This window comes from Takifugu rubripes, chromosome 4 (genome assembly GCF_901000725.2).
Source record: "Takifugu rubripes chromosome 4, fTakRub1.2, whole genome shotgun sequence".
Lineage (NCBI taxonomy): Eukaryota > Metazoa > Chordata > Actinopteri > Tetraodontiformes > Tetraodontidae > Takifugu > Takifugu rubripes.
The window spans coordinates 4,095,221-4,120,714 of NC_042288.1; the positions used below are offsets into that span (position 1 = coordinate 4,095,221).

Sequence of the window (25,494 nt, forward strand, 5' to 3'; positions counted from 1 at the left end):
TTTGTGAGTACAAAAGCTGATGGATTTATTTTGTAATTCAAGCAGTGGTTAAGCTTTGCACTGTGTAATCATGTCTTTTTTTCTTTTCTTTTTTTTTTAAAATCAGATACTAGTAACCTACAAGTCTCTCTACTATAAAAGGATAACATGCAAAAATTTAAACATTATTATAAGACATTTTAGTTCACCAAAAATAAAACAGAAGAAACATTAAATTGTGCAAAATCTATTATCACAGAAGAAAGTGAGAAAAACAAATCAAGATTATCAACATAGATATTGATCAATGTAAACAACAAGGAGGCACAGGTTTAACATTGCACCATTGTGAAACAGCATGAATTAGATAACCTGGTTCAACTTAATTTTATACATTTTCATGGCTGTGTGCTGTATGAGACTCAAAACAGTTAGGTACCATTTCCTCTGTAAGAAAAAGTAAAGGAAAAATTCAAACAGCATTCACAGCAGCAGCCTTTTCAAACTGTTCTATCATTGAAATGAACTGCTAACAAGTCACATCATTCACATCAGGTATCCAAGGTAGTTTTCTATGTCAACTGGACTGGGTTTCTTCTCTTGAAGACGTTTCGCCTTCTATCCAGAAGGCTTCTTCAGTCCAGTTGACATAGAAAACAACCTTGGATACAATGACCTGGATGATTGAGAATCTACACAGACATCTTCACATCAGGTAAAAATTTCACCATTTATCGCAAAGCTTTTTCCGAAAACTCGCAGGGCAGGAAAATCTCAACTGGCCAAAGTAGTGACATTCCACTGAAAAGAAGGATTTTGTTTCCAAAATGCTGATTCTGTCAACTTTACATGATATTTTCTACTCAAGAATTACTTATATATATTTTTAGAGGGAACAAATGGCACAGAAAAACTAACATCTGATCAACAAGGAGAAATAAACCAAAGCAGACAACAATATGGCAGCAGATGTCATTGGTCTTCAACGAGGATGAGCCAGGTAACCATTTTATTGACTAGAGGAAAATCTTTGGGTCAAAACTTAGTGATAGAAATAGTGAGATAAAGTGTATCCAGCAGTATGTCTCAGAGACATGAGTCCATACTGGGGTGAGTGAACTCTTCCACCTGAGCCTCAGTTTCCAGTATAGAGATCCGCAGTACTAGAGCTCAAACCCCGACTCTGTCTGAAATTACTTCGAGTCTAACAACAGGAAACAGAGTGCAGATTCAGAAAATTGGAAAGATTGAAGATTAATTACACATTGTTTTTATTTTGGGTTTATTATGTTCCTCACCTGGAATGGGTCATCACTGGTTTTATTGAGATAATTCAAAGACGCTGCTCTTTTCATACTGTTTGGACAACAGGAAGAACACAACAATTAGCCTATCAGTTTGAAGAACTGAATTTAAAAAAAGATAATGCAACATCTTGTGTGTTCTTACTTGGTGTTGGGGGGTTCTGGTGGTCCATTGCCCTGCAGCTTTTTCACTAGAAGTTCACTGCTGCGCCGTAAAACATCCCTGAGTTTTCCCAGCGAGCCACTGCGCTGAAGGGTACCAGTGCCATCCTGAAGACATATTCAAAATTTTGTACACATCCAGCTTAAAACTGATAAGGGGTGAATATTTACAATGATTCAATGAATTGTAAATAGTTTGTTCTGCAAAGACTACAGACCATTCAGACCAGATCAACCATTTTGTTTTCCAGGGCCATTATTTTAAGCAGCTAATAAAGCTCAACTGTATGGATAACACCTATGCCACAACTTTTATTCAAGTACTATTACAGATTTATGGAAACATGTGAATAAGGCTTTCCATGAGATTAAAAACAAGTTGTGGTGTTGACAGAAAGATTGAATAAGCAGGTGTAAACGTTCCAGATTAGTTACTTGCTCTGCAGATGAATATATGACTGTCAACACAGAAATAAGTATTCATATTGATTGCAGGAAAAAAAAAAAAAAACAACTTTGCAAATGAAAACTTTATTTCATAATACCAACAAGAGCTGATAGAATATTCATCACAATGCAGAATGTCATTACAGTCCTACTTACTAAGATAGTGTTTAATAGACCGAAACATTTTTGTTCATCCTTGAGGAAAATGAAGTCATGATAAATGTCAAGAAGAGACACTTCAATAAATAAGCAATCCAATAACATGAAAATATTTTCATAATGTGGTGCACAGTTGGTTTCTTTTGTTCAGAGTTGCATTATTATTAGGAATGAAGAATCAAAACAAATAGCAAACAAACAACTGTGTGCTGAATGCACATGTCAAAACCCGAAAAACACTCAAAGTTACTATTCCAAGATGTTTAAGTCAATTTACAGTCGAACAATAAACACCTTAACAGGTTGAACTTCAAACACAACATGTTCACTTCAAACACCCACTTTTGGATTTCCGAGAACAGAAATGACTAAGTGACAATGTATTACTGGCAAGCTACCATGAAAGAAAAAGGCAGACACTTTGAAAATGTGTGTAACAGCAAATAAATAGCGTCCATATTAAAAGTGGGCACTGTGACTGTACTACCAACAAACACAATTACGCACTAAAAAACACATGAAATCATCACTGAATTGTCATGCAAGCTTCTACTACATACAAAGGCAATTTAGAAATCTTGGACCATTTCTGCAATCTCGAGTGGTCAATGTTTGTTAAGTTCCTCGAGTTGGTCTAAGCCACTATTACAGGATCAGCTTTTTCCCTTTGTAAATGCAAAGTTGCTGTGTACATACTGTTAGTCTAGCCACCCAGACACCGGAGTCAACACAATAGTCTTTCAGACCAGGCTTTGACATAACTACCTCAACGTTCAGCCACAAAATAATTACCTCTTAAAAATGTAACCAAAACTATTAAAAAAAACCATTTAAAAACAAAATGAGCCGCATGCCAATTTCAGACCTACCTAATTTGGCAAAATGATTCCGATTAGCATATGAAACGACATGGTACCATTAGCATCTAAATTGTCCAGGTATGATGTCATTACTTTAACATCATTTAAAAAAAATAAAAATAAAAATAATGCATGGTTACAAGATACAGATATCTGGTTGGCAGCTCGGTTTGAGGTCAAATGTCATTTGTATAATAGGCTAAGTGGGCCGAAAGTGAATTCAGTCAAATGCGTGCAAAGGAATTCTGCAACTGGCCTGGAGTGAAGCTGAAACAATTCCTCACCTATAAACATTCCCTTTTTTTTTTCTGTCACTTATTTTCCTGCTCCTCTATGAAAAGAACTTAATCTACTGTGTACCAACAAAATCCTACAAGCGCCTGCTGGAGAGAGGAATAGAAAATGACTTCCTAACAGGAAATTAAAAATCAATCACAATCACAATTCCTATCAAATATTAAGAGCAGAAGCGATTTCTGAAGTGATAATGTTAGTGAGAGCAAGATAGAAGCGAGAGATAAGAATCAAATTTCCCAGCAGCTTTCAGATGAACGGAGGACAGAGGTGACAATCAAGAGAGGGAAGGAGGGAGGCACACTGGGCCTCTGCTGGAGCAGCACCAGTTTTGTCAGATGATCTCTTTTGTTGGGACATGGGAGGCCAGGGGAAGGACAAGACATATCCATTTTGCTATTGTGTTGAGGAAGGAGAGAGGGATGGAGGAATAGTCTTGATGGCTTAGGCCTGATAAGAGAGAAACAGACAAAATTGGCAGACATTGTGATATTAAGAGCTCTGGATTGGGTGGGTTCCAACACAAGCTACCCTGGGTGTAACAACATATAGGCAAGGTCATGCTGATTATACAGTATTTTAAAATGTATACATTAAGTCTATGATCAAATCTATATTAATATAAAATAATTTAGACAACAAAAAACATAACACTGAATGACTGAATTTCTGCAAATCATCGCATCAATACAACCAATTTAACATGTATTTTAGCAGCATTTTTACATTCTCCATTGATGTAGTTGATGAGGCTAGGTGCAGTCACCATCACAGCCCTTTTTTTGTTCTCTGGGTCCCTGAGCCTGAATTCAGCACACAATAGTGACTGTAGTATATTTAATAGTTGCAAAAATCAGAACAAAAAACACACCATTCAATATATGAAAATTAAAAATTTAAAGACTAATTATCTAACCTCTCTTCTTCTGAACCCACCCAACTGTGTGGAATGAAAAATGAAGAGGAAGAGTACAATCCACTGAGTGAATAATTAGGAAATTTCATTGACAGGCTGATTGGTTGTCCTGGCAAGAATAATCAACACGGAAGCAATTTAGTGACACACGGAAAAAGGATGAAGCAAAGCATGGAATGTAGGACACATGCAAACAGGATAAGCAATGAAAGCATCTAGCCAACAGCATGAAGCAGATGCACCCCAACATGAATACTCTCACATGGCCATTATCCTGCTGTATTACTGTATCAGGTAAATGTGTGTAATGCCACTTAAATGAGTCTAATCTTATTCTGCTTTCACACTGAAATTAGCAAGTCAACACGGGATATTCTAACATGGGTTGACCTGGCTTGACTTGGCATTTGGGCACTTTCACATTGCCAGAAGTAGCAGGTCTAACCATGTGCTTTTTTTCTTCCTTTCATATGTCATCACACCTTTACATGTGCCAGAACACTGCATGGTGAGCAATGGACAGCACAGACACCAGCGTTGTTCTTTCATACTTTGCCATTCTGTCCCTTTTGCAAAGTTTTCAAGCTCAGCGCAGATTTAACAATTTCCAGGCAATACAATAGCAAAGGCGAATGGAATTTCGGTCATGCCTGGAAAGACTGTGTGAAAGTTTATAATAAGGCCATGCTGTGCGTTCCAGGCTCGTAATATAGCCATAAATAAATGTGTCACGAGCAGGCCCTGAATTCTGCAGATCTTGATTGTGATCATGCCAAGCCACTGCTATGCTAGATAAAAAGCTACATCATATCGCTACACAAGCTGTATATATACACAATCCATGATCTGTGATATTTCCTGTGTATGTATATCCTATCATTAAAGGTCTTGGAGCTACATATTTGATTTGTTTGACTGAATAAATGGAGTATGTCTCCGCTCTTCAGAGATCATTCTCTGTGGACAGGATGTCAAGTGACAAAAGCAGAACACGACTGACAGGGACATTAACCTCATCGGGTAATTTAGCGAGAAAAATTTCATATTACAGACAACCTGCATCTTCCAGCTAAATTCAGCGAATGACCCTGTAATCGAAAGCATCTTTAGTGAGTTGATAAGATGTCTGTTATTGTACAGAGTGAAATTCTTATCCTAGGTAGCAAATGACACTATTTTACAAACAAAATTTTCTCATACACTAATACCCTACTGCTAATAACAGTATTCATTTGTTGGTTAAAAATTGATGAAATTTGAATTAATTTAAATGAATTGATTAAATTTGTAATATCCTTAAAACAAAATGAGTGAGAGCATGTAAATCTGCATTTTACTGTATTAATTTTGTGAGATTTTGTCATGTCATGGAACAAATGAGATTCTTCAACAAAAACACCCAGCAATCCTTCACATGCAGCCACATGTTTCTCAAGCAAACAAAGTGCATGCTTTTTGTGGGGTTAAGTTATAAGAGGCATGAGCATGTTACATATGTACAGTCAAGAAAGAAACCACGTCTCTCTACTTTGTGCTTCTTTCAGTGAGAGCACCATTTAGTGAGCAGACATTTCATATCAATATGTAAGCACTCGTCTATTAGTGTGCACATTAGGTGTGAGCTCAGCTGGCAGGCAAAGCGACATGAATGTTTTCTGGCTGGGTCACTGTGGTAAATGGAGAGGCACAGGCTCAAGAGAGGCATCTTTGCTTGTGTTACTGTCAGATAAAGTTTCTACTAAATGAATATACAACAATATTATGTTTTAATGTTTCTGGCAACTGTTTTTTTATGAGCAGAGTGGAGGCATGATAAAACCAGAAAGATCATCAAGAAATCATGTGTCTTCGCTACTCACACCCCTACCCCTTTTTTTGCAACTTTTTTCAAGGTAATTATTACATTAACAGACATAATTTTAGTTTAATATTTTCTTCAATTCATAGTAAAAATGAGGAAAAAGAAGAAAACTTTCTCTTGCCCAATCAACAGTACACCAATAATATTGCCAATCCTTTCCATTATAATTTAGTGCACAATTAAAATTCTCCACAGAAAAATATGTATTTCATGTATTATCAGGGTGCTACAGATTGAGCATATACCTCCTTGTTAGAGTTTTACTTATGCAGAAGCAAATGTAACCATTTATTAAACATGGCGCACACACTTCACAGTCAGGCAAAGAACAGCAAAAACACAAACCTCTGGCTCAAACCAGACTAAATTGCTGTCAAACACATCTCAGCATGCCAAGACACACAATCAGCTTTTTCATTAAAAAAAAAGAAATGGGACTATTGTGGTTGACCTCAGGGGAGTAACAAGACACACCCAAGTTAAGTTGAACAGGTACAATGAAACATGACGATGCAGCCAAAAAGAGCTAAAGATTGGTGTAAAGTGCGAGTTTAAAATAATTTTTAAATTTCTTTTAAAAAAAAAATCTGTATGCTATTCCATACCAGTCCAGTCCATATTACAATGTTGCTCCACTGAGGTAATCATATGTATTTACTCAACTATTGTGGATTTGTACTCACCCCATTCCACTCCACGGCCATACTCACTTCCTCGCCAGTCTCAGAGCCGTTCTCATACTTGACACTGGTCATGCTTCTTCGCTTGTCGCCCTCTGTGTCCTTCAGGATTTCCACCACACGTGTCTGGTGGATAGGATCAATGCCCTGACAAAAACAAGACAAAATTAACCACTTCACAATCTGACGCAGATATTATCTCACAATTATTGGAGGGTGCAAAGTACCATTGAAAGAATAAAAATCTGTCAGAGAGAAATGAAATGGGGTGATTGTAAAGAGTGAGATGTGGTAACACTGTGGGAGCTCATTTAAAAATAAACCACTTACTGTGTTGTTCTGAATCCAGTGAAATGTAGAAAAAGGGGGAAAGAAAGATCATGAGAATTTGTAGGCCTGACAAGAAAGTTAAATGCATAAATTAACCAAATTTAATTCAGAGAAAGTGCTGCAAACCTGCTTGCGAGACCTCACAGCACATTCTTCCAAGGTTTCTGCAGCCTCTAGCTTGCCCTGTCGGCGGTACAGAGCTCCCAGGTTTCTGAGGGTGGTGTTCACTGTAGGACTGGACAGGCATGAAACGTAAAATAGAAAATCAAAATAATAAATTCATCCAAATAACATTGCCTCACCTGTTGACTTTGCAGGCCTTGTACCAGCCTCCGTACTCTCCATATGGTGTATTCTCTCTATTCTTGGCCTGGAAGTAAATGACCAGGGTGAAAATGCATTAGAATTGACCATGGTGGTCTGAACTGACTAAACGGAAGCAAATCCACTTTTTATATTTCTAGTTAACAATTGCAGATTTTCCTGACAGTTTTGGGGTGTAAATGACGCAAGGACTCCTGACCTTACTCATCTCCTCCCTTTCTTCTGCATGCATCCAGATGGGCTTGTTTTCAGCTGCAGACAGACAGAAGAGGAGGTCATTGTACTATAACTTGAAAAACAGACTTCTAACAGAAGAAATATAATCTTTGGGTCCTTCGTGTCGAAAGGAGTCAGCTGCGGTGGCATCTGTTTCATATGGCCCCCTGGACGCCACCCTACAGAGGTGTTCCAGCCATGTCGCACCAGGAAGAGGAAAACACAGGTACCGGAAGGCCAAGCAGGTTGCAGCCCGGGCTGTTCGGGAGGCAAAAACTTGGGGATGGGAGGAGTTTGGGGAAGCCATGGAGAAAGACAATCGGTCAGCCTCTAAAAGATTCTAGCAAACCGTCTGGTGCCTTAGGAGGGGGAAGCAGTGCTCCGCCAACACTCTATAGTGCCGGCAGGGACCTTCTGACCTCAACTGGGGATATTGACAGATGGTGGAAGGAATATTTCGTGGAGCTCCTCAATCCTGTTGTCACGCCTTCCACTGAGGAAGTAGAGGCTGGGGACTCTAAAGAGGACTTTGCCATCACCTTAGCCAAAGGTAGTTAGCAAGCTCCTCAGTGGCAGTGAGTCAGGGTTGGATGAGTACCTGAAGTCTCTGGATGTTGTAGGGCTGCCCTGGCTGACATGCCTTTGCAACATTACGTTGCAGCTGGATAGTGCCGCTGGAGTGGCAGACCGGGGTGGTGGTACCTCTTTTTAAAAAGGGGGACCAGAGAGTGTGTTAAACTATAGGGAGATCACACTTCTCAGCATCCCTGGCAAGGTCTACGCCAGGGTACTGGAGAGGAGAATTTGGCTGATAATCAATCCCTGGATTCAGGAGGAACGATGTGGTATTCGTCCTGGCTGTGGAACACTGGACCAACTCTATGCTTTCCAGAGTGCTTGAGGGTTCATGGGAGTTTGCCCAACTGGTCAACGTACGTTTTGTTGAATATGAAAAGGGGTATTCTGGTATTCGGGCTATTCTGTGGGGGGTGCTCCATGAGTATGGGGTCCAAGGCCCTCTGTTAATGGCAGTCCGGTCTCTGTACCACCGGAGCAAGAGCTTTGTTCGCATTGCTGGCAGCAAGTCATACCTGTCTCCTGTGCATGTTGGACTCCGGCAGGGCTGTCTTTTGTCATGGGTTCTGTTCTGGGGCGCTTTGCTGCTGAGTGCAAAGCTGTTGGGATGAAAATTAGCACCTCCAAATCCAGGGTCATGGTTCTCGACCGGAAAAGGGAGGTTTGCCCACTCCAGGTTGGTGGAGAAGTTCTGCCTCAGCTGGAGCAGTTCAGGTAGCTCTGTAATCTTGTTCATGAGCGAGTCAAGGATGGAACATGAGATTGACAGGCAGATTGGTGCAGCTTCTGCAGTCGGTGTACCGGACCATCACAGGGGTGAAGCTCTCTTCACCATGACGGTCTCGATTTACCGGTCAGTCTACGTTCCTACTCTCACCTATGGTCATGAATTTTGGGTAGTGACCGAAAGAACAAGCGGATACAAGCGGCTGAAATTAGTTTCTTCCGCAGGGTGGTTAGGCGCTCCCTTAGAGATAGGGTGAGAAGCTCAGTCACTCGGGAAGAGCTCGGAGTAGAGCTGCTGCTTCTTCATGTCAAAAGCTGTTAGGTGCGGTGGCTCGAGCATCTGTTTCGGATGCTCCCTGCACACCTCCCTAGGGAGGTGTTCCAGGCACAGATCCAGGACACGCTGATAGACTATGTCTCTCGTCTTGTCTGGGAGCACTTCAGAATTCTCCCCGAAGAGCTGGAGGAAATGTCTGCGGAGATGGAAGTCTGGACATCTTGGCTTAGGCTACTGCCCTTGTGACACAGTTCCGGATAAAGTGGGTTGAGATGAGATGGTCCTGCATGTCAATTTATTAGCTTTTGATTGCTTTAAAATATATTTGGAATATACTGCTTAGTAATGATTAAATGGCTCAGACTAATGTAATATTTGCTGTTCATATTCATTTTATTCATATACACTTGCAACTGAATTATATACTTGTAACAAAAAAACTCCAGGAAGTGTATTTTATGCACTTTGTACAACAAAGCTTAGTGCCCCTGAAATCCACACACTGAGTGACAATGTCATGAAATCTATTTCCAATTAAATTTACAATTGAATGCACTAACGGTCTTGTCAAATTAAGTATCCGATGAAAACCACAATAGAGCAAGAGCATTACATCAGCTTAGAGTGCCATGTGCCCATTTATTCTCCTTTCAAAGCCACAATCTAATCTCTGGAGGAAAAGCAACTGAAAAGGTACTTAAACCAAAAAGTGACATTCAGATTTCTGACCAGCAAAATCTTTATTTCACCTCTTTGAGTCCTCCAACCGGCAAAGGCTGCTCAGATCACACTCCAATTTCTAACCTCTTTAACCCTACTCACTGGTGAAAAGATAGATGAACCTGGTCAGAAACCTAATCCCACTCTGTAAATAACTGCATTCTTCACCCATTATCTTCCTGTGCAGAGGTTATTCTTTAAGGTTGATTGAAAGAAGTAGGTCCAGTAGAGAAAAGAGAACACAGAAATCAGCATGAAAGCCTCACCATCAACAGATCCAAACTCTTTCTCGTGCGCACGAGTCAGAATCTCTTTGTACAAAATCTCAGCCTCCTTGTACTTCCCTTGTTTCAAAAAGCACGATGCCTGAAGAAGAAAAATTGAGATTTTTAAATTTAACCAAAATAAACATTTTTATCATCTGTGTAGATTCTCAATCATCCAGGTCATTGTATCCAAGGTAGTTTTCTGTCAACTGGACTGTGTTTCTTCTCTTTGAAGTTGTTTCGCTTTCTATGCAGAAGGCTTCTTCAGTTCTGAACTCGCTGGGAACAGAGCTTGAAAATGCCCTGTAAACCATTGGCATGTTAATGACTAGGTGAACGACCCTACCAAAGGCCCTGCCAACGACTCTCAGGTGACCACTCAGATCATTAACATGCCAATGGTCCACAGGGGCTATATTTTTTAGTTTCGGTTGAAACTAGGTGAAATTAGGTGTACGACCCTACCAACGACCCTGCCAACGACTTTCAGGTGACCACTCAGATCATTAACATGCCAATGGTCCACAGGGGCTATATTTTCAAGCTCTGTTCTCAGCGAGTTCAGAACTGAAGAAGCCTTCTGGATAGAAGGTGAAACATCTTCAAAGAGAAGAAACACAGTCCAGTTGACAGAGAAAACTACCTTGGATTTTTATCATCTTGAGCAAAAAGACTAAAATTTATTTTATTTTTAAAAAAGGTGAGACTATAAAGACTAGACTTAATATAAGTCTATTATTGAGGTAGCGTGAATATGATAATACAATCAGCTGAATGGCCTTTGGAAAACTATATGCTGAATATTCCCGCACTGAGGTTGCTACAACTATGTAGTGAGATGTTGTTTCTCACCAAGTTGTTCTTGGTTTTGGCCACATTAGGATCATCTGGGCCGAGCCTAGACTCGTAGATCTCCAGAGCCCGACAGTAGTAGTATTCCACCTCCTCGTATTTGCCCTGATTCTGGCAGAGCAGGGCCAAGTTGTTCAGTTGTTTGGCTACATCTGGATGATCTTTCCCAAGAACCTGGTGGAAATGGGAAACAAATGATTCTAGGTGTAAGTACATTTACACATTATCTGCCCCCACTTTTATAGTGGTACATTTTTCCCCCCCAACATCCTTCCTGCAGTGCTGCAGTACCATACTGCTAAAAAAATTTGACCTAAATTAACACAGGTTTAAATGTGTACCTCTGGTAAATGCTCTCAAAAAAACAGTATTCCCTGTGGATATGGGAATGTCCCCAATGGAAAGTTCTGTCATTTTAAGAATCTAATTTCTTTTTATGGCTATTTATAATCACTGCTGTCTTCATAACTCCAACTGACTTCAGCAGCAGTTTACTGCTAACGACTCTGCTTCTGTGTGGAGAGGCCTGAGGCAGATTACCGACTACAGGCCTCAGGCTTCAAAGGGTCAGGACGACAAAGCCCTTTGTAAGAGTCTGTCCCTCCGCTATGCCCGCTTTGACACCTCGTCAACCATGCCCAACACCTCCCCTCCCCCCCCGTGTCACTGCCCCCATGGACCTCACTCCATCAAAGGCAGTCCCCTCCTCCCCCCCCCCCCATCACTTACCATCATTTCCCCCCCCCCCATTCACCATCAGTGAACAGGAAGTGCGCAGGCAGTTGGCCAGGTTGAACCCGCGCAAGGCCCCTGGCCCGGACGGCGTGTCTCCTTCCACCCTGAGGCACTGCGCAGAGGAGCTGACTCCTGTCTTTACAGACATCTTCAACTCCTCCCTGCCAGGTGCCAGCCTGCCTCAAAACTTCAATCATCGTCCCTGTCCCCAAGAAGCCATGGATCACTGGGCTTAACGACTACAGACCTGTTGCGCTCACCTCTGTAGTCATGAAGTCCTTAGAGCGCCTGATCCTGCCACACCTCAAGTCCATCACCACCCCCCTCCTGGATCCACTGCAGTTCACCTACAGAGCTAACAGATCTGTGGACGACGCGGTCAACCTGGCCCTTCACTCCATCTTGCAGCATCTGGACTCCCCGGGAACCTACGCGAGGATCCTGTTCGTGGACTTCAGCTCTGCGTTCAACACCATCCGCCCCGCTCTGCTACAGGACAAGCTGTCCCAGCTTAGTGTGCCTGCCTCCCTCTGCAGGTGGATCACTCACTTCCTGACGGATCGGAGGCAGTATGTGCGGCTGGGGAAGACTGTCTCGGACTCTATCTCCATCAGCACTGGATCACCCCAGGGCTGTGTACTTTCCCCCCTGCTCTTCTCCCTGTACACAAACTGCTGCACCTCAAGCCACCAGTCTGTCAAGCTGATCAGGTTTGCGGATGACACCACCCTCATCGGGCTCATCTCCAATGGCGACGAGACTGCCTACAGAAGGGAGGTGGCTCGACTGGTGTCCTGGTGCGGACACAACAACCTGCAGCTGAACGCTCAGAAAACAGTGGAGATGATTGTGGACTTCAGGAAAGTCACAGCCCCTGTGCCCCCCCTTGCCCTCATGGACTCCCCCATCACCATTGTGGACTCCTTCCGCTTCCTGGGCACCACCATCACCCGGGACCTTAAGTGGGAGCCAACCATCAGCTCCCTCATCAAGAAGGCCCAGCAAAGGATGTTCTTCCTACGGCAGCTGAGGAAGCTCAAACTGCCTCCCAGGATGTTGGCGCAGTTTTATACAGCCATCGAGTCCATCCTCACCTCCTCCATCACCGTGTGGTATGCTGGCGCCACCGTCAGGGACAGACTGAGGCTCTGTGTGTGTGTAGATAGATAGCTATCTATCTATCTATCTATCTATCTATCTATCTATCTATCTATCTATCTATCTATATTACACAAGCTAGGAATTTGTCTTGGTGTGACGCTGCAACATTCAACATAGAGAAGACAACACTAGAATAATATAAATAAAATAAGGTGTATGTATGTGTATAATATATATATACACCTTATTTTATTTATATTATTCTAGTGTTGTCTTCTCTATGTTGAATGTTGCAGCGTCACACCAAGACAAATTCCTAGCTTGTGTAATACATGAACAATGGCAATAAATAAATCTGATTCTGACCTTTTTGTTAAATATAATCACTGTTAATCACTAACAGAATGAGCTTGAGATGAGGCTTCAATTGCATGACAGTAAAAACTCTTCCTGTGACAATTCTGTGATACCACCTACCTTTTCTCTAATCTCCAGAGCCCTCTTACACAGCGGCTCAGCTTCTTTGTACTTCCCCCTCTTGCCATAGAGCACAGCCAAGTTATTCAGAGTTGCAGCAACCTGTAGAGGGAAAAAAACAGAAATCCTGATTCAGGCCACCAAACGGCACAATATGCAAATGTACAAATTGTGTATAGTGATAAGGAAAAAAAAAAAGATAAACCTTTTTGAATTTCATGGCTTTCTGCATTCATTTGTCATAAAATGTGCTCTGATCACCTTCTAAGCCAAAAGGTACCGACAAATTCAATGTGGCTAAAATAGTAACAAAAAAATTTGATCTCTTAGTACAACCGTAAAAATTTCAGTGCTCGTGGAAAAATTAGGCAAACCCCTGAACTAATAACTAACTCTGGAACGGTGCATCGAAAGGCAACAGTTATATTTTACATAGTCCTATATACAAATAAAAGCAATTTCAGCCAACAGCAACTGCCAACTTCAAAGGTTTACCCTAGCAGAGCTTCTTAAAGCCTTTACAGCATATTTGAGAGCCAGGGTCTACGTACATTTTCACCCTTCCCTTTAAAAGACTGTGCAAACCACAAATCTGAATGTTTTTCCAGTGGCCTTTGGCCTCATGTAGTTCATGCTTTATCAAGGAGCAGACACAGCAGTTGTAATCCATTACTTGCCAGCCTGCAAACATATGCTAATAAAGCAAAAAATTAAATTAAATTTTAAAAAAAGCAAGGAAAAGACACATTATGATGATCGACACAATGCAAGAAAAACCACTACTGCTCTTTACACTCCCAATTCCTAAAAAACACAAGATTACAGCACACACTTACAGCTGGATGATCTTTTCCCAGCGTTTTCTCTCGGATAGACAGAGCATCATTAAGCAGATGGGCAGCCTCTTTGTATTTGTTCTGGTCCCTACATGAGTCAAAGACAGACAAGATAATGACATGAAACTCGAGCATGCAGAAGTGACTGAAACAAGATAAATTTCTGACCTATAGACTAATGCCAATATGTTGAGCATTGTGGCCACATCCGGGTGATCGTGTCCAGAGGTCTTCTCCAGGTCCTCTAAAGCCTGCTTGCAGAGGGGAACAGCCACCTCATACCTGCCCTGGGAGGCATACTGGATCACAAGGTTGTGCAGGGTTCTCAGGCGAGCTGGAATCTCATAGCCTCCTTGCTGAGCTGCAGCAACAGCTGCACTGTTGTGTTGGTGCTGGACTGTGGAATAACATGTACATGTCAGATATTGAGGGCACCGAGTTGGCGAGTTACATGATACAAGTTGGTGAGATAAGCCCCTTTCACACTGAATGAAAGTAGCGTGCCATCCCCAGTCAAAGTGGGCCGTTTTGGCACTGTATAAGGGTTGTCGCAGCATTTCGTTCCGGGTTGAATGACCCTGCAATCAACCTGGGAAATCAGCGGAACAACGAGGGTCACCTGCAACATGCAACAATCCATCCCACTAAATTACCCAATGACTTTGATGTACCTGCCTGTTTTTTGTTTTTTTTTCTTCACTGGACATTTTCTCAACAGAGACTGATCCCTGAAGGTCCCCCCCCCAATCAAACTAATGAGATGTGTCGCTGCACGATCTTAAAATTTAGTAAACATTTTAAGTATATCATGCAATGTTTATATACTGCTTGATGAAACAGCTATTTTATCAATCCTGGCAGCATGCAGACACAATAACAAGAGCCACAAACTGCTCAGAAGAAGAGATGTAACAGTTATTTATGGCAATATTGTCAGCCTAAGATGCACTCAGTGGCCTCAGTGTGAACTTTACAAATTAATATACAGCCACTAGGCACTGGCTAAACCGTTTGAGGATCTCAAGCTCGGTAGCTGCGCCACCAGTGTCCTCTGTGTCCTCCACAAATGTCAGTAATTCAAATCTCACATAGACACGTTATTTGCTAAGATAAATTTATGTTTTAAAAAAAACTTTAGATGAATTTTCTGAGAGTTACTCCTTCACTTAGTAGCTTAATCAGTGGATTAATAAATACAACAAATTAGTCAAATGTTGTCTGATACAATCATTCCAGCTTAACTACAATTGTTGAGTCTGCGCTGAGTTTGTAAACAATGCAAAAGGGGAAAAATTGCAAAGTATGAAATACCAACGCTAACCATCGACGTCCTGACTCTCCATTGTTTAATTTGAAGCGTTCCAGCCCATGCGGTCCCCACTGCCTGTGAGCTGCTCCACCACTTCCCCCCCACACGCAGATTCGTGATCAGAACAAACACCAATTAGGACCACTTAACACCGTCCAATTCTATCGAGGCCAGGTTCTTTAGAACTGCAAGAGTTTCATAATTTTAGCTTACCCGATAACGGAGAAACGAGTTAAACATGAAGCTTTTGTCAGTTCTGAGCCGTTTTCGCCCGCTCTGTTTTGCATTGAGTTAATAGGAGATTTGAGCAGACCAGTCAGCACTCTAGCTCGTTTAACGGGGCGCTGGTTAAGTTAACGTCCTCCAAGTTATGATTGTGAGTTAGTCAAGGCTCGTAGCTACAAAATGATGTAATTTTTATGCTTGTAGGAACTTCCCGAGACAGAGTTAAGGCGATTTGTTTGGAAGGATTTCAATCTGAATTTTTCTGATGCTCTGTTCTAGGTTACATGGTCTCCCACTCTAACTTGAGCTGAAAATGGTTGAGAGGGCATTTCCAGGTGCCAAAGAAATGCCCTCTCCAACTTTCATCTTTTACATAGTGACTAAGGCCCTTTGTGGCTACGTTTTAAAGTTGGAACAGCCTTTCTAGGCAAATGTATGCTGGAGCTACGGCCCCTCAAACATGGGGTTAAATTCCAGGACCTTTCCAGGCCTCTCCTATTAGTTACAATGGAATTTCAAGGATTTCAAGGCCTTGAAAACAAGTATCTTTGCACCCCAAGACTAATTACAAGAAAAGTCATAGCCACTGAGTCCCATAATTTAGCCAGGTTCTGGGAAAGTTTGGTGTCTCTACACCAAAGCACCTAGGAGAAGAAACCCGCCAAACTTTTTGACACAAAAAAAAAAATAAAAATAAAAAAAGAGGATAACAAAGGGTGGCCTCCTCTAGGGAGGCACATCCAATTAAATAGACTTATAAAATATATTGTTGAATGGACTTGAATTTAAACAAAAAGCTTCTGTAATTCCAAAAATTGATGTGTCTTACTTCCTTGACCATGATCCTCTTCATCATTGGGGAAGAGGTCATCCAAGGAATCTTTTGGTGTTTCACAATCCTTCTCCTCCTGCTAAGATTACAAACACAGGTCTATTTTGTTTACAATGACAGGTAACAAAACAAGCAGACATAAAAACACCTACAGTGGGAATCTGAAGCATTATCGTTTTATCTTCTATCTTTTTAACACAATCTAATAGCCATTTACTCATATCATGGGAAAAAAGCTATTAACATAATAGATTTATAGTAATTACAGTTCAAAATTATAACAATCATATTTTAAAAACAATAAACAGAGCTCATTTTTTTAAAGCTCTAAAAAGATAATGAGCTCTTGTACTTTTAACTAGATACAGAAAGATATACAAAATTGGTATTAGCTGCCAAATATTTAATAGAAAAACTAGAGTTACACTTGCATAAACATCCACCATTAATATTTTTCACATCATAATATTCATGTATTGACAAGTTAATCCTTTAAGACATACCATACAGTATGCCCATCCAGAGCTTATTCTGCACTTTTACATGAAGAAATGGCATATTTACAACATCATGATGTGTCTTCTCATATAGAAAGTGTTGTGAAAAAAAAAAAAAGAATCTACAAAGCACCCAAAGTCAGGTTATGATATTTTTAATGCAAGCACTTTTTATTGAATATATGCAAAACTATCTTTGGAAGGAAAAAAGCAAACTGGGACATGTTAGATATTACATACATGTTGAATATTTTGTAAATGTAAATCATGCCATTTATATTATTTGGTTGCATTTTAAAGCAAAAAGGCTTATTGATACTCCTGTCAATGTAAAAGGGTTTAATAACACACCCATTTTAGAAATATTTGTTGTGATTTCAGTGAAGCTTGAACCGTCTGCTTCAAGAAAATGGAAGAAAGAATAATGGGCCAGATTCACGAAACGTTCTTACGAACAAATTTGTTCTTAAGTCCCATTTCTTCTTATCCTGGATTTATGCGTAGGTAAGAACAAATCCTACGAACACTCAGGAGTACTCTTACGCACATTTCAGTGCCGACATGTTGGCATGGTTGTGTTTTCTTCTCTTGTGCAGTTCAGTAAAATTCAATATTACAATGATAATTCTGTCATATTTATTTATTTATTTCCTATTTTTGGTGATTTACCGAGAATTTTAAAATTACGTAAATGTGCCAATGACTTAACATTAATCAACCAAATTGGAAACCATGCCAAAACTGTCTTTTTATTTGATTTTATCTTGATTTATTTTATTAGGGGATCGAGGATATGCTCTGGTTGTTGACACCACTGACCAACCCTCAGACTCCACAGGAAATTTTATTCAATCAGATGCATGTGCGCAGTCGCTCCACCATTGAACGCACCATCGGCATTTTAAAGGGGCGCTGGATGTGTTTGGACACAGAGCCACAACCCCGTGAGGATGTGCGTCCTGACGCAACGATGGGGCCAGACTGCAGGCACGTGGTTCACGTTCGAGCGCGATTAATTGCCCGTTTGTGAATAAAATGCATTATTGACACAATCCGAGCACAGCTTTTACACGTTTATTTTTTTTTACATTCTCGTTGATTTCTTTAAGCGTGTTGGCTATAGTCATCAGGGTTGAGGCATTTTTATCAAGCATGTTAGCCATCCTTTCTTGATTGTTCAACACGGCATCAGAAATCAGGCGTGGAGAGGCAAGTTTTGGGCATTTTGCTGCTTTTTGCTTTGTCTACAGGGTCCTGCTGCAGTTCCTTTTATGGGCATTAGTGGGCGGTGACTTATGCTAATCGTATGTTAATTAGACTCACCTGGCACGCGCTTTCAACTTACGAACAGATGGCATTCATCAATCTAAGAACACAGCTGCGAACAATTCTGGGGCTTACGAACGCGTTGATGAATCCGACGTAGGGTTTTCTTAAGAACAACTTAAGAAAGAATCTAAGAAGATTCTTAAGAACATATTGGTGAATCTGGCCCAATGATCCTTCAGGCTGCATTCAGTTCAGTCAATAGAGGCCTCTGTATCGACTGAATCAACCTAATTCTGGCTAAGAATGTGGTCACAATATGCTGTAAGTCAATCAGCTCAATGAGGAGATGATTTTCCTTATTCCTGGAAGGCAACCCACAGCCCTCTTCCTGCCACAAACAGCTGTATTGAGTGTCATTAGGAAATTATTCTGTTTATGGTTGATACAGGATTTACATTTGATTTAGGTCAATATGAGACAAATAAGGAACTTATTTTGTAAACTACCCATTGTTGCTACAGAGTATGCCCCACAATTAAAACAAATAAAAAAATAATCTTGTGGTACTATGCTGAATGTTACAGATTAAGCTAGTATAGTCAGTCGGGCTGTCAGTGCAAGGTACTTACTGTGGGAGATACATCTTCGTCATATTTTTTCAGCTGATTCATGAATTCGAGGTGCTTCTTCTCCTCCTCCAGCTGGGCTACACTCTGCTCACTCTTCTGCAGCTTCTGTTGGGTGTTGGCTAGTTCATCCCTTAACCACTGATTTTCCTGGCAAAGTCTTCTCACCTGTGCTCGCAGCTTTTGTTTCTCAGACTCCACTGCGTTCAGATGGTTAGACAGGGCCATCATCACCTGGAACAGAGACAGCATTGGTGAATAATGGCTTTAAACAAGGACAACACTGTTTTAAACTAGGTCTGACTGAATGAATTAAGTTCACTAAAAAAAACTTAGTGTAGAATTTAGTATATAATAAAGGAAGCACACAGCACAGATGGGCCAAATATACTTTTAAAAAAAAAATTATGAACCATTCCTCCTCTTCTGATATAGACAACTGTAATACTATAAAATGATCTGTTAATTCTCTTATGAAATAGTCTTACCTGGGCTTCACCCAGGCCAAGTTCAATCATCTCTACTGACTTGCGGAGCAAATTGGACTTCTCGTGAACCAGGTTGGCCTCTTCATCCTTCTTTAGGCACTTAATGGTCTCCAAGAGGCTGTGGAGGATGGAATTATGTTCACTCTTTAGTGCCTCCAGACCCTGTATCACCAGCTTTGTATTGGAGATGATCTCCTCTTGCGAGAGCTTTTCGAGCTTCTCTTCTCTTGGATATACCATAGTGGACATCTTCTTTGTAGCTCAGGTCAACCTTTGAGTAAAGAGGAGTAATCTTAATATCAGCACACTGTTAACAACTAGCGAATATCGAACATCACAGTCACAAGCACAGAAAATATATAGTTTTGCTTTTTATATAGCTAAACCTTTTACCCAGCAGACATAATGCAAACTTAAAATTACTACTGCTGCCCTCCCCATACTGCTTATTGACAAAAGCCAATCTTGTATTGGGCACAGCACACCCCAATGTATATACACAGATAGAAAAAACAGATTGGACAGCACACTCCCACAAGACATAAATACAAAGACAGTTGTAACACACTGAATACATCATGTAAATGTCAGTGAAAGCAAAGTCTGTCCTGTCCTTCTCAATGGAGTCCAGACAGTGGGCCTCATTCACGAACCGTTCTTACGAACAAATTTGTTCTTAAGTCCCATTTACGAACATTTTACGAAGATTGTGGCATTCACGATTGTCTTCTCATCCTGGATTTATGCATAGGTAAGAACAAATCCTACGAACACTCAGGAGTACTCTTACGCACATTTCAGTGCCGACATGTTGGCATGGTTGTTTTCTTCTCTTGTGCAGTTCAATAAAATTCAATATTACAATGATAATTCCGTCATATTTATTTATTTCCTATTTTTGGTGATTTACAGAGAATTTTAAAATTACGTAAATGTGCCAATGACTTAACATTAATCAACCAAATTGGAAACCATGCCAAAACTGTCTTTTTATTTGATTTTATCTTGATTTATTTTATTAGGGGATCGAGGATATGCCCTGGCTCCCTGGTTGTTGACACCACTGACCAACCCTCAGACTCCACAGGAAACTTTATTCAATCAGATGCATGCGCGCAGTCGCTCCACCATTGAACGCACCATCGGCATTTTAAAGGGGCGCTGGATGTGTTTGGACACAGCAGTTGGCAAATTGCTGTACAAACCGGAGAAGGTAATTATTTATTTTTGTTATAAAATCTGCTTAGATTACATTTATTCATCTAACTTATGACTCTCCCTCACCATTATAGGTCTGTAGGATAATCATGGCCTGCTGTGTCCTGCACAACATCGCTATGAAGCGTGGTGTCCCTCTTCCCCCTCAGCCACAACCCCGTGAGGATGTGCGTCCTGACGCAATGATGGGGCCAGACTGCAGGCACGCGGTTCACGTTCGAGCGCAATTAATTGCCCGTTTGTGAATAAAATGCATTATTGTCACAATTTCAGTCTCACAGTCTTGATTCACTTCAAAAAGAAAAAAATAAGAGAGACCGGTTTCAGAGCACAGCTTTTGCACGTTTTTTTTTTTACATTCTCGTTGATTTCTTTAAGTGTGTTGGCTATAGTCATCAGGGTTGAGGCAATTTTATCAAGCGTGTTAGCCATCCTTTCTTGATTGTTCAACACGGCGTCAGAAATCAGGCGTGGAGAGGCAAGTTTTGGGCATTTTGCTGCTTTTTGCTCTGTCTACAGGGCCCTGCTGCAGTTCCTTTTATGGGCATTAGTGGGCGGTGACTTATGCTAATTATATGTTAATTAGACTCACCTGGCACAGGCTCTCAACTTACGAGTAGATGGCATTCATCAATCTAAGAACACAGCTGCGAACAATTCTGAGGCATATGAATGCGTTGATGAATCTGACGTAGGGTTTTCTTAAGGAACTTCTTAAGAACAACTTAAGAAAGAATCTAAGAAGATTCTTAAGAACATATTGGTGAATGAGGCCCAAGGTTCTGTGTGACTGCATTCTATACTGCAGTTTGGAAAATCTTTTTTAAAAAAAAAACAGTAAAAAAAAAAAGGGATGAAAGTGCTTGCAGCAACACAAGCTGAGTGCTATCTGGCAAGAAGACATGTGACAATACACCACTGTGGACGTACTCATTTTTTTGATGGTCCCCTTTTTGAAAAGTGCATTTTTCGACAACACAAACTGCAAAGTATAGTTATCTCAGTGCCATGAAGTCTCTCTAATCTTTTGTGACAAATATGATGCACAGAACCTCAGCTTTGTGCTAATGATGATGAATGAGCTTAGACGGTTAGAGCACTAAGTGATGAACAACAGGGCTACTTTCAGGTCATATCATTCAGGCTCCAACAATGTTCAACCACCTTTTGTTTTCTCCAGATATCTAATGTTAATCTCTTCTCCTCTAATATTAACTGCTTTAGCCCTTTCAGGGTCACAGGGAGGGTACACAATGGGTCCACCCCTGGATAAGTCACCAGTTCATTGCAGGGCCCTATATGAACATTTCTGAGTTCAGTACCTTGCTCACGGGTACCTTAGCAATGGTCTGAAGGTGTTCTGGCACCTTCCCCTACTAACAGAATACCTTCCATGTTTTGTCTACACTGGGGCTCAAACCAAGAACCCTCCACTTCTCAGCCCAGTTCCTAACAGACTGAGCTACCACCACTCTCTATCTAATGTTAATATTTTCCCAAAATGCAAAATGAAGTTTAGCAGATAAGTTTTCGAAGGCTTCCTCATTAATATTTAACAGAAATCAGAAGCACAGAACCCAAAGCACCACAAGATAGGGTTAAAATACAGCCAACACATTAAAATACTTTAAGGCCCAACTGTAATCCAAATACTGACATGAATCAATCACTGTTTTGCAACCCAAAAAAGTTGCTTGACCCACACCACTGACCTAACCTAAAACAGCAAACAGTGAACTGGGGGAAATGGGAATGAAACAAATACAAAACTATGAGTGCATTGAATGTTGCTGCTCACAGCATTGAAATGACCTTCTTGCTGAATATTACAGCATCATTTCAGGAAGCAGATCCAGAGACTGCCCCACCCACAGGAGGAACAGGGAGGAAATCATCCTGATGAGACTCTGCTCACAAACAGTAGATCTAATAAGCCACAACGGAAGCAAAACTGCACATTACTTACTGACTACACATACTACAGAGTGTGAGCAAATAAAACTAATACAGTACTACAACTGTGGTACTTTAAATGAGAAAATCTCCTTCTCTCCTGTGGGTCATATCATCAAAATGTTAAACAAGACTCCAAGTAACACAGGTTAACGATATGCTTTTCTGAACATGAAATCAGTACTAATTAAAAGAGTAAAGTGTTATGGGAGAGAGTGCTACATGAAAAACAAGGTTAAAGATTCTGAAATAATGTGATTTGGATTGTTTTTTTCCTGAACAAATCAAATCTTATGCTTTGCTAGCACTGCCCATGTGACAATATAACTTGTTTTGACAATCCAGCATACTAATTGTAAAGTTACAATTTAACATTACAATAATTAGAAGGTTGGACAAAGATCATTAGCAAAGGTGTGATTATTTAGTGTCAGCATTATTAAGGAAAATGGAAAAAGCAGAGGGCCATCAATATTTGTCCTTTTGCATGTACTTTCCATTGTACTGATATGTTTACAAACAAAAAAATCAAACTCATCTTTCATCTCATTAAATCCAAAATACTATCCACATATATAGCAACAAAATACAGGGAGAAGGAGGGTGTGGCAGGAAAGAGGAAGCAATATTACCAGCACTGACATTAGTCATCCATTAAACCACTGATAGATTGTTTGAAAAATGTGGTCTGTGATCCTCAAAGTGCAAAGCATAATGAACCTACTAAAATATTTGTGAGAAATTCTTGCAGACTCGTGTTAATTATTATGCAAAAAAGCAAAAAAAAAAAGTCCGTCTTGAATACCTTTATCCTTAGTATATTAATAAATAACTAATACAAACCTTGCAGTCAATAGTTTTCCCTCATTGGTCGTAATTAGATTCCGCATTTCATTTTAGGACTTTTGCTGTTCACCTTGGTGTAAATTCAAACGGTGCAATCGAATCAAAGATTATATTTCAGAATTCGCATCCTCATAACTGTTCACCGAACGGTATCTGCTTAAACATTTATAAGTTAAACCCACAGTGGCGTTGCTAGCTGTATTTAACACTGTCGACCAGCCAATAGCTAGCATTAGCCATCTTGATAGCATCACCACTCCCTATTCGTAACCAGTTTAACCGAGTTTAAACGACCCAATTAACCCACTTCAATATACGCTAGTTTATGTTCGTACTGCAAACATTCACAAAAATATTCGAACTCTTTGAATCAAGTAGGCATAGAATACACTTTAAATTACTTACCGACAGCTACCATTTATGGATATCTCAGCGCTTTTAAATCCAAAATGTCTCCGCTCCAAGAAAATCATATTCGTTTTCCTTCTTCTTCTTCTTCTTGCTTTTAACGGCAGTTTGCATCCAAGCTGTTACATTACTGCCACCTATCGACGTTTATATACTTTACTCTTCCCGACGGCCTTTTCAATATTCCGGTGTTGGCTAGAAATCTAAAAACATCCTTCCTGAAAAAAATGCACTGAGTCCAAATGAGCACAGGAGCTTAGAAGAGTCAAGTCCAAAAAGTTTATTCTCAAAACAGAGATGATACAACAGAGAAAAATGTGAGCGTTCCGAAGGGAGTTCCACAGAAGAACTCTCTACCCAGTGTCTTGTGTACATCTTTTATACCCTAAAATCTGGGTGTAGGGGACCAGCCCTAGTTTGTCTATATACTTTGATTTTCTTTGTTTCTACTGGTGGATTACTTTGATGCGACTTGATCATAAACCTTTTCTATTGGTGTCAAAAATGGTGGTCTTCCCCCTTTGCATTTACTCTTTCCCATCATTCATTTTATTGGTGTCAGGAATGCTTCTGTTTTTTTTTTTTTTTTTTAAACAACAGAGCAGAATTTGTTTGCGATTCCGTAACACTCACCCCCTGGCATTAATGACTTCATACAGTGTTTTATGTTCATTGTTATCACATCTCATACATCATTGTGACAGTTGTGTACAGATAAGGAGCTTCATCAATCAGTCATTGTGACATTTACCAGATCATTATTTGAGAAGAGACTCTCCTTATCCCACAGACTTCATGTCTCAAGGTCTTCTCTTAATATAACACATTACATTGTTCAAATTCTTAAAAGCTAATTAAAAAATAAGAAACTTTCTAAGCTTTCCAAGGAAAAAATACACTACACCCTCTTGTCCCCACCATCCATTCCCAGCCTCCTCTCCTCACCATACCGCCCACATACCAAAAGCACATGTTCTGTTGTCTCAGGCTCATGACAATTCTCACACAACCATTTGAATATTTCCCCACCATATATAAGATACTATTTAAGTTGCCTTGCCCTATTTGTAATCAGTTTCTTTCTGTCATTTCCCCTTCTTTTTGATGAGTTGACCATCCTTTGTATTGAAAAAAAGATGCCTCCCCTTGCCTTCTGCCTCCCAATTCTGTTGCCACCTCTCAATTGCTTTCCTCCATACAATACTCTTCCCTTCTGACTTTGGCAAACTGACCTCCCTTTCAACACTGCTCCTCTATGACAAAACTCAATCAGAGGACTCAAGCGCAGAGTTTCAAAAAGTAACAGTCTTTATTGAAACTCAAGACGCCTCCAAGGAGGGATGAAACAAAAAACCGACTAAACTAAAAGAAATCTAGAAAAGGGGCAAACAAAGCCAACAAAAACCACTCTCTTACGAGGAACTAGAAAAACTAAGGCTATGAAAGTTTCTAAACAATTGCACGGTAAATGCAGATTTTCAAGGACTAGATCCTCGTGACTATGAAGTGCAGGCTGGTGATCAGGACGAAAGACTTGACACACTGACACAGGACAAAGGGAGACACAGACTATAAGCATATGGGGGGGGGGGGGGGGGGGGGGGTAATGGGGAACAGCTGGAAACAATCAGGAATCAGGGAAGACAATCTGACTGGTGACACATGAGGAAAAGCAAGTGGCCTGAAACGAGAGGAGAGTTAGTTTCAAAATAAAACAGGAAGTCA

At 40.5% G+C, this 25,494-nt stretch overlaps 1 protein-coding gene across 10 annotated transcripts; it reads right to left on the reverse strand.

Moving 5' to 3' along the window:
• LOC101071647 (kinesin light chain 1-like) lies at nucleotides 1-23,895 on the reverse strand. Of its 10 annotated transcripts, XM_029834644.1 has the most exons (19): nucleotides 23,767-23,895; nucleotides 19,345-19,615; nucleotides 19,025-19,090; nucleotides 18,860-18,964; nucleotides 16,462-16,543; nucleotides 14,267-14,495; nucleotides 14,099-14,186; nucleotides 13,263-13,364; nucleotides 12,779-12,832; nucleotides 10,950-11,123; nucleotides 10,098-10,197; nucleotides 7,516-7,568; nucleotides 7,295-7,362; nucleotides 7,119-7,227; nucleotides 6,993-7,001; nucleotides 6,666-6,809; nucleotides 1,429-1,553; nucleotides 1,278-1,344; nucleotides 1-1,183 (listed from the first exon to the last, which is right to left on the reverse strand). In XM_029834644.1, exons 2-19 carry the CDS (start codon nucleotides 19,591-19,593, stop codon nucleotides 1,115-1,117), a joined length of 1,893 nt encoding a protein of 630 aa, XP_029690504.1. In that variant the 5' UTR covers nucleotides 19,594-19,615; nucleotides 23,767-23,895; the 3' UTR covers nucleotides 1-1,114. The 10 variants fall into 10 exon arrangements, with proteins under 10 accessions (XP_029690504.1, XP_029690500.1, XP_029690499.1 ...); XM_029834640.1 differs by having other exon boundaries at nucleotides 1,278-1,335; nucleotides 18,860-19,090; XM_029834639.1 differs by having other exon boundaries at nucleotides 18,860-19,090.
• Nucleotides 23,896-25,494: the final 1,599 nt, after the last annotated feature.